This window comes from Phodopus roborovskii, unplaced genomic scaffold (assembly GCF_943737965.1).
Source record: "Phodopus roborovskii unplaced genomic scaffold, PHOROB, whole genome shotgun sequence".
Classification (NCBI taxonomy): Eukaryota; Metazoa; Chordata; class Mammalia; order Rodentia; family Cricetidae; genus Phodopus; species Phodopus roborovskii.
This window is the reverse complement of record NW_026126514.1, coordinates 21,865,653-21,875,986: the sequence shown is the minus strand read 5'-3', so window position 1 is coordinate 21,875,986 and position 10,334 is coordinate 21,865,653. Positions and strand designations below refer to the sequence as shown.

Here is a 10,334-nt window from a genome sequence, read left to right as displayed (position 1 = left end):
TGCACATATTATACATATATATATATACACATACAGACATATATATGCAATAATATATATTCTTGTTCAGTTTTCAAAAAGTCATGACTTTGTGATAAATATTTCAGAAGACGTTAGCTGCTTTGTGATTTAAATATCCACAGAAACCAAAAGGCTCTCTTTAAATGGCACCTACCTGTTCTTAAACCTGTGCTAGAGATCAGTTTTCATTAGCAAAAACTATTTACAACACCTTGACCACTTATTTAAAAAACAAACGGACCTTTACGTCCAATGAAGACATACAACCAATCCTAGAGGAAATAAATTGCAAAGCATCGGGATCAGTGGCTATAAAGAGCGGGCTCCTCTTTTTTTTTTTTTTTTTTTTTTTAAGTAGACTTCAAGCTACAACCGTCATGCTAAGATTACAAGTGACTAAATTTAAAGCCCCAAGCGCTTCCATATTCTGTAAACTCATCCCGGTCTGTCCAACAAGATTTTTTTCTCCTAACGATTCTCAATGGTTAGCATACAACAAAACGGGGGGGGGGGGGGGGGGGGGGAGACCCAAAACAAATTAAAAAATTTAACCAAACAAAACTCACCACCTGGGGAAACTTAGAGTTTTCATACACTTAACCAGACATCCAAAGGCGATTTATTCAAGCTTAAAGGGGCAACTTATTATTTATTTGAGACACCATCTCCCTCGGTATCCCAGGCTGTCGAGGAATCCTCCTGCCTCAGCCTTTGGAGGGCTGAAATTCGAGCTCCTCCACCCTCGTCCCTCCCTAACCTGAGCTCCAGCTAGAACTCATTTTTTACTAGATTAGCTAAAGACTCATTTATTACTTGGATGACCCAACATGTCCCTAGACCCCGGGAATTTCTGTCCCACAAAGAACAACTGGCAGCCAAAAGCATTTGATAGGGACAGCCCAGGCCCATCAGAAAGGGCACTGGGAACTTCGTCCCCGCAGGCTGCATGGGGGCAGAGGCGCATCCGCCCCCCCCCACCCCCCCCCCCGCCAACCTCGCACATGCGCTCGCACACGTAGGCGGGAGCCGCGGGCGGTCCCGCGCCCCGCATAGCGGCCGGCTGCACCGGGGCGCTGCGCCCAAGCACGTACCGGGGCGGGGCTAGCGCAGCCGAGGCTGCGTTTCCATCCGCATCAGGTAGCACCGCGCTCGCCCGACCAGAGCAGGAGTGCCGGCTCTCCGCCTGCCAGCGAGGATCAGGCTGCGCCACTAGCACTCAGGCACCTGCCTCTCTCTGCGTTCCGGAATGCAGCCAAGACCGAATAAAGGGAATTACATAGTAAGCGGAGATCGGGTGTCTGAGCAGCGTCTTGGATAAAAACCATCCATGACAGGTAAGAATAAAAATGATTCTCAAACCCCTGAAGCGTGTGAACCTCAAGCTCCAGGAGGCGTTCAGAGGAGCGGGTGTGGTGAGGTGTCGTTTTTTTTTTTTTTTTTTGTTTTTTTTTTGTTTTTTGTTTTTGTTTTGTTTTTTTTTTAATCTGACAGGACACTATGTAGGATCATATTCTACAGATTGTGCTAACTCTAACAGGACAACAGGTTCAAAGCCACATTGAGGGGAAGAATGGTTGGGGCAGACTTAAACACTGCAATAGGCTCTTTTTCTTTTACTTTTTTGTTGATTTCAGCCAGCAACATGTTTGAGGTTTTATTGAATTAAAACGTTAGAGAGGCCCGCTGCCCTCCTGCCCTCACCCCTCGTTTCCCTTCCCTCAACTCTTGCTTGACATTGCTGCCTTAGAACTTTGAACTTTTCAAACCTCCAACCTCTTATCGAAGATTGGAGGAGGAAGTTAAGATTCGGAATGGAAATCATGAGGTTTTAACCATGGCCCTTATGCCATTAATTCCAATAGCTCCGAGAAAGCCACATGCATCTTTCTATACGCCTTTTATATACATGCATTCTCCTATACGCCTTTTATATGTCAAGTGCTTCTAATCACTTCAATGTCTTTGTATTCAGAGAACTCAAGTTTTAGTTCAAACTCAAAACCCAGTAAGTAACTTTAAAAACACGTTCATTTGTATCTTGCCACTCTGCTTTGGAATGCCACCTCACTTCTCAAGAGACACCCAACCCTCCATTTTCTACTCTCACTGTGTTTTCCATTGTGCTATTTTTAAACATTCGGCAATGGGGAAACCAGTATGTTCTGCAGACTGGTGGTTAGGACCGTAGGCTCTGGAGTCACAGATGACCAGAATCTTTAATGTATAAAACAAGATACAAGCATGAACTCAGAGGTTGTGAATTAATGTGCAAAATGCTAGCATCACGTCCAGTATGTGGTATGTAACAAACATTATGGTCATTTGCAGAGATTGCAAAGAACTTTAGCAACAGTCAGCTAATGGGTAACCATTTTCAGTTCTAGGCCTAGCAGAGGCGCTGAACAACTGGACAAAATGTTAATTCCTTTTGCTGTACTTTTGTCAGGGGAAAGTAATACTAGTCATTCATTCACAGCCTTGAGAACAGGGTGACATAGGTACCCATGAAGGCAGAGCAATGCTTGGGATACCAGAGCAGGGTTATATAAAAGCAGTGTAAAGAAATTCAAGATGGTAGGCGATGCTGGGAAGGAGTGACTGTCTCTGTCTAGGTACTCCAGGTGATCTCTTTTCTGAGAAACCACATACATGTAGGTAATTGATTTTCCTTCTGAACCACAGCTCACAAGTCATTTCATTTCCTTAGACTTCTATTATGAAGACAAGTTTACAAATATTTGAAAACTGTAAACTGAAGCTAATTTGTTAAACATTTTTAAAATTTTGTGACCTGGGAATATTGAGGAACGACTTTATTCTAAAATGTCAAACCCATTGCTGTCTGTTAAGTGTGGAAGAGTGTTGGTCCATGGTAATACTGTGCCAACTTTGGATTAGTATTACTATACTATAAAGCACAGGTTCATTTGAAGATAAAAGTAGCTCCCTAAGGCTTAGCTCACTTTGTTTAAGACTTATACACCAGGCTAGAAGACAAGGCTCTCCTTGTAATTGGTCAGTGAGGCTGTTTCTGGAATTGCTTGTCGAAGTGGTATCATGTTTTCTTGGTATGTGTGTGAGCCCCCAGGTTGGACCCTCAGCACCACAGAGATGGTGTTAAAGATTATTACTCGAGGTATAGGGATTAGGTGCTCTCCTTCCCCAACTCTTTTTAAAACAACAACAAAAACTGACACTCTCATGTAGCCCACACTGGCCTAGAACTCACTATGTAGTCAAGGCTGGCTGGAATTCCTGGTTCTCCCGCCTCTGCTACCTAAGTGTGGGGATTACAGGAGTGCACCAGTAATTCAAGATTTCATTTCTTAGACTCAGATCTTTCTAAACTTTCTGATTTTTAAAAAAAATAGACTGTAAAAGCAGAACAGCTATATTATAAAAGAAAAACACAGAAGAATAAAGCTACTAAAGTTTTTATTTAATGTGCATTGGTTTTGCTTGCAAGTGTGTCTATATGAGGATGTCAGGTCTTGTAGAACTGGAGTTACAGACAGCTGTCAGCTGCCATGTGGGTGCTGGGACTTGAAACCAGGTCCTCTGGAAGAACAGTCAGTGTTTTTAAACCACTAAGCCATCTCTCTAGTCCTGAGTAAATCTACTTAAAAATACTAAAAGTGATACATGATATAGAATGATATGCATATATCTGGAAGATATGTAGTGTTTATTTGGAAGTCTCTAAAATTCACAAGTATAGGACATTGTTTTCTTTTGACCTGGCAAAGTAAATAAACATCAGGTAATGTACGATTATCTGTAAAATGCGTCTGCATTATAATGTGCCATGTACCCGTACCAAACCAACAAAGTAGTGTTCTAACATGTAAGAGTCTTTGACCTGCCACTTAGAGCTTGGGGAACTATCTTATTTCAGCTTTGCTTTAGTTGATTAGGAATGTAGAGAAGCCTGGAGCCCTTGCAAAAGCATATAATAATGATTCTCATGATTTGTTTCATGTATTCCATTCATACTGAAAATACTGAAGTTTTGTGTTTTACATTTTAATAGACTATGATGGAAAATTTCTAAAAAAAAAAATTTCTCTTTACAGTGCAATATTATGATTTGTCATTACTTAATGTGACATTTGGGAACACATCATACATTAGATAATAGCAATAATGAATGTAGAAATGTACAATGTAACTTTTATAAAGAATTTAAATTTGGGGGAAATCATTTTATGACCTGGAAATGTTGAAACAAATGTTATTTAATCATAAAAGCTGACCCATGGGGGCCTGGTCCACAAAAGATGTTTATTTGATGTAACAAAACAGTACAGTTAGTGTTAGACCCAACCACAAAGAACAAGGGAATGAAAAATTTATACAATGTACATAGAAAAAACAAGATGTTTACTATGACAACTCTATATTCCTAAAATAATGCTTCTAAAAAAAAAAAATCACTCAATTATTGAAATCTATATAAAAAAAAGATGTTAATAGCGACAAAGTGCATAAAACCAAACATCTTATTTTGAACAAATTAGCATACTAGGCAATTTAACTAACAATTCATGATTTTTTTTTTTGTTTACAGTATGCTCAAAATGTCTTTACACCAACAGGGTGGGCAGAACATTTATGTTTAATATTAATTACACAATATTAGCATAAGCTTCCACAACTACATAGGGGAGTGGGTTTATTTTTTTTTTTTTGGATTGGTAAAGTAACTAAAGAAACATCAGATAATTTCTCTGAATTGAGAATTTTATCCAAATAAATGCCACATACCTTTCAGATATATGCATATCTCTCTATATCATGTAAATGGCTTTACCCATATAAAGAAACCATACTGTTTAAGAATCATTATAAGATCAACAGTGTCATGATCCAGGCTTAACAATTTCATAGGCCAAAAAAAATTTCTTCTTACAAACTAGTTTTATAAATGCAGAATATATTGCATGAGTAACTGCTGGTATTTTTAAGAAAATATATTGTGCAATTGTGGCTACCATATACTGCTGGCAAAGCATTATTTTCATGTAAAACATGAAAAAAACGAGTAAAAAATTTTCAACTGCCTATGATCATGATGAAGATTTACTGCCTTCTTAAAAAATTATATTGGCATTTCATTAAAAATAATTCAATAAGGGACAAACTCCCTCACCAAAAATAAATAAATAAAAAGGTGCATTTTAAATGACACTACTACAATGCAATGGTGAAAATACTGAGGAAATGTGATCTGGCATTAAAAGAACATTAAAAAGAGCATTAATGAAAATTAAGTAGAAAGGGGATTAAAACTAAACTATCTGAGTTTGTGCAGTGTTGTAGCCAGGCTTCTAAAATTAGATATAGAAAATATAAATAGACTGCTGAGCCACCGGTGTTCAAAAAATAACCAACAGAAACAAAAAACCCGAACAAACAACAACAATAACTGAACAAAAAGAGAAATAATCAAAAGGAATGAGATTATGAAAAGCTCAGTTAACTTGATCCAAAGCTCTGAGTAATTCTTCACCCTGCAGTAGGTTTCTGCTGCCTTGTATGGGAGCATTAACTTCACAATCATAACTGGTCAGCTGTGGTAATCCACTCTCATCCATCGACTGTCCCAGCAGCCTACATGCTAAATCTGAAAATCAAAAAGATACATATGTATCATTACATTGATTAAACACCTATTTGCAGGAGGAATTGGGTAAAATAAATTACATTTCTGGAATTTTTTTTTTTTTTTTTAAGCCTATGGGACAAGCCCTCAGTAAGTGTAATTAAGTTAATTTCTGCTGTCAGGATGTTTATAGAGTGTGCTCTGAAATGCCTAATCCCTGGATTTCAATTTCAGCCAGCAGACAAAATGCTATCTTTCCATCCTTTTTTTTTTGGAGACAGGGTCACACTTTGTATTTCTAGTCCTTACTAGTCTAGTTCTCACTATGTAGATCAGGCTGGCCTGGAATTCACAGAGATTCATCTGCCTCTATCTTCCAAGTGCTGGGATTAAAGGCATGTGCAACCACCACCCAGCCACTTTTTAATCTTCCTAAGGAACCAAAACTTTGCAGGGGACTCCTAAAATCTCATTTAAACGTTCTCTTGTGCTGATTAAGAACAGAAAGAATAAGCTAACCAGAAGGAATTAAAATAATTGTCTTCTGCTCCATTCCATTCTGTTCATTGGATATGCACCCTTTCACACGTTTCCAAGAGAGTGCCGTAGTAGGAGCACGGTCACCTGGCTGCTGCAATAATGTTCCCTAAAAAAGAACAGTTAATATTTAGTATGGTGAATTGTTTACAATAAAAAACTTTGCAGTCAGTATACATTTAATAGCAACCTGTAAGCCAGTTTCTTAAACAATGCTCTAGAATTTAAATTTTTCTTATATTAACGTAACAACCTTTTATTTATTCTTAAAATAGTATTATGAAGCTATTTCCTCCCCATTATTGCTAATGTGTTTTTAAATACTTTCCAGTCAATCTGTTCTGACCATAAGCTAGCCTCAAATCCCTAAAACATAGTGCTTCTTTTAAAAGTATTTTAGATTTATTTTTATTTTGTGTCTGCTGCCAACAGAGGTCAGAAGATTGAATTGGATTTGCTAGAACTGGAGTTGCAGAGGGCTGTGACCCACTATAGTGGCATCTTGCTTTGTCAGTGAACCTGCTGGTGGTGGTCACATGAGACTGCATCTTCTTATAAAGGGTCACATCTGGACACCTGAAGCCATGCTTACTGGGTGTGGCCACCACAAGTTCACTGGCAAAGCAAGATGCTACCACAGTTCACCAGTGGGTGCTGGGATTTGAACTTGGGTTCTTTGGAGAAGCAGTCTCTTGACTACTGAGCCATCTCTAGCCCCAGTGCTTTGGTGATAAGGAAAATATACTGAGAAGAAAATGAGATTGGCGGGGAAACTGAGGGTGGAGTAATGGGCAAACTTCACTTCTTCCTCTAAGTTTATCTGCTGTTTGGGTTTTTCACACCAGAATTTATTCATTAAATTTAAATTTTTTAAAAAAGCTCCATGATAGCGTTTGAAAATACAACTCTAATATTTATTTGGAAGACAATACACCACTCACACTTACAATTCCTGCTGCTTGAAAAAGGGAGCCATCGTGTTCCATTTTTCGTTTTCTCTGGGCATTCTGCAAAGCTATTATCTTTGGGTTTAATTCTTCCTCAGAAACAGTATTTCTGGAAAAGAAAAAAGCAACCATTCTATATAAGACCACTATTGTTCAGTGAACTCATATTTTGGGGACTACTGAAATACAAGATGACATACATTTTTGTATAGTATTTAATTTATAACTGTTTTAGCTTCATGCAGAGTTACACACCTAAATTCCCTGTTTGAATCCAACCTGGCTACATTTCAAGTTATGGTTAGCCTGTACTATATACAAAGTGAGAACCTGCCTCAAAAACAAAACAACCAAAGAAAACTTACATTCATTTTAATCTCAAGGATGGATATGACAGATACTTTGTAACCATTTTGCAAATGAGAAACTGAAGCCAGTTAGGTAGTTTGCTCTAAGTCCCACTGCTGATTAATTGTAGCAATGGAAGTAAATGCCAGTCCTTCATATACCTATTTCTCCACAGTAACCTTTGCACTCTACTGGTCAGGCCTCAGTACTGACCAATATATCTGAGTTGCTGTATCTGAAACATTAGTCAACAATGAATTATTATGAATTCAATTAAACTTCTTGTATTTGCTTTGGTTTTCCAATAGAAAGTCAAATGGCTAAGTCATATGTGACTAACTTCTATAAATGTGGGTTTTTAATTTTAATATTTATAAACCATGTAGTATATAAGCAAGCTGGTTTAAATTTTTGTGTAAGTATAGAATTCAGTCTATCATGTAAATATCATCTTTGGTTGTACTTCTGTTATATCTACTTATGTGGTGTGTGTGTGTGTGTGTGTGTGTGTGTGTGTGTGTGTGTAGCAGCACTCAGCCTTGGTCTTAAGCATGTAATTCTCCTGACTCAGTTGCCTGAGAGCCTGGACTAAAGGCATATATTACTATATCCAACTGAAAATACTGAATTCATCTAAAGTCACAAGTGTTTGTCCTAGCTCAAGAAAATGGCAGGCCTATATCCTAGCACTTCAGGTGATAAGGGGGAACAAAGGTCCACCCAGTCACAGCAGAGTTCTTTCTTCTGCTATCAGAGAGGCAGCTTGCTTTGTCTAGGCACAGAACAGAAGGAATCATTTTCTTCCCACTAATTAGTAAAAACTACTTTCCTGTAGGTACAGCTTCAAATTTAAAACACACCAAATACCATTTCATATTATATACAGAAATTCTAAATATTTGCTCAAACATTGCTTCATTACATAGAGACAATATTGTAAGACATTCTAGGACTTTTGGTAGATCTAAAAAAACTTATTTGCTTTATAATAATGATAACACAAAACTATGAAGAATAACAGTAAGTTTAAGGCTGGAAATTATGTATAAGATTTTAAAAAGAAGACCTGTAAATATTCCTATTTACCAGTGAGGACTAAACACCACCATTCTCAGTCTGGGATGGGAAAAGAACCATTTAGGTGAAGGGCTTTTCTTTAGGTATAAACACCTAGCAGTTATAACTTACTGGCTGGACTTAGTTTTAGAGGTGTTGGAAGACATCCTTCTGACCTTCTACATTTGGACAACTGATATAGGTAACTTTATGATATTCCTTAGAGTACATGTCAGAAAGATGGCTGTATGTTTAGAAATCATTTAATGTCACCCATGTACTAGAACATGACAGAAGAACTATGTTCCAAATAAATACCTGTGACTCAAAGTGACAGATACGTTAGGGCTCCTTGGATGGGCTTTCTCTGCCTGCTCTCTGACTCTCTTTACTGCTCTGTCTGGTGAGGCCGTCCGACTGTGAGGAGCACTGTAGGTTGATGCTGTAGCAGCTGTGGTTTCTTGAGGTACATGAGTAGAAGATGGAGATGCAATCAGTATTTTAATGTCTTCTATATTGTCCTCCGTCACTGTTTTTAATTCATCAGTGGCAGTGGCGGCGGTGGTGGTGGTGGTGGCATTTGTGGCGGTGGCAGGAACGGTAGGTTTCTGTAGCTGGCTCTGCTGGAACACTGTCACTGTGTTTACACTCGGAGGGCTTGAGGAACTGCTCTCTAATGGTGACAACTGATCAAAGGAGCGCAACTGGAAATCATCATCCATCGGGATGTAGGGGGCCAGCATCTCCAGATCTAAGTCAGTGTCCTTTCAAACAATAAATACAAGAGTTTTATAATGACTACATCTTATAAAAGAAACACAAGTTAAATCCAGTCACTTCGGGCTAAAAATTAATAAAATACAAAATAAATGAGGCAACATACCTGAGTTGAAAATGGATTCTTTGCTTCTGTGTCTTCAGCAAACAGTTTTTCGACCAGTTCCAACTTGAATACATTGACCATATCACTATCGACATCAAAACAATATTCACTGGGACTGTTAGGCTGTGAAAAGAGTTAGGAGTGTTTACTTTTTCCTGAAGAAGTCCCTAGGTTTTCTTGTTAATAAGTTTCAGACACATAGATATTATAAAGCTTTACCTAACTATAAAAACTACGATTGAAAGATTTGTTTAGGAGGCTGTGGTGGAGCACACCTCTAATCCCAGCACTTGGGAGGCAGAAGCAGAACAATCTGTAAGTTTGAGGTCAGCCTGGTCTACAAAGTGAGCTCCAGGCCAGAAAGGGCTACATAGTGAGACCCTGTCTCAAAACAAACAAACAAACAAACAAAACAAGACCAACCAACCAACATCCTCCCACCACAAACTTGTTTATTCTAAAGAATAAAATTCACCAAACAATTCAAGTCCTATAATGGTACCTAACTATCCAATTTAGTAACTAGATATTTCCACTGGAATCTTAAATGCCTACTCAATCAGGTTAGGATAAGAATTTCAATAAAAATACTGTAGCTTGGTATACAAGTGTAGTTTGCTTTTGCTCATTTTTCATTAGATCAACGACAAAATGAATCAAATACTTCCATGTTGGACAAATCATCAAAGTAAATAGTATATTCTCCAAAAGGGTTTGAGATGCCATATTGCTTAACTTACACCTGCCAACTTTAAGTCCTAACAGTTTAATATAGAATCTAGACTTATTTGTGTTTCAATAACCAAGTTACAAAGGTAAGATCTAAGCTCCCCTGCTCCCAAGCACAGTGTTAATAGCAGAAAGCTCTGAAACTTTATCGTTCTAGATTTGGAAACAGCTGTTGGTGACACTTTCAGCCCTGGTCCAACCTAGATATTAA

At 38.1% G+C, this 10,334-nt stretch overlaps 1 protein-coding gene across 2 annotated transcripts in view; it reads right to left on the bottom strand.

Annotated features, from left to right (window-relative positions):
• Nucleotides 1-4,283: 4,283 nt before the first annotated feature.
• Hif1a (hypoxia inducible factor 1 subunit alpha) overlaps nt 4,284-10,334 on the bottom strand; it is a 41,074-nt gene continuing 35,023 nt past the window's right edge. For both annotated transcript variants that reach the window (XM_051195996.1, XM_051195997.1), the window contains exons 11-15: nt 9,395-9,517; nt 8,830-9,275; nt 7,108-7,216; nt 6,143-6,269; nt 4,284-5,644 (exon numbers count right to left, since the gene is read on the bottom strand). In XM_051195996.1, coding sequence (XP_051051953.1) covers nt 5,493-5,644; nt 6,143-6,269; nt 7,108-7,216; nt 8,830-9,275; nt 9,395-9,517 — 957 coding nt within the window. In that variant the 3' untranslated portion in view covers nt 4,284-5,492. The remainder of the gene's footprint in view (nt 5,645-6,142; nt 6,270-7,107; nt 7,217-8,829; nt 9,276-9,394; nt 9,518-10,334) is intronic.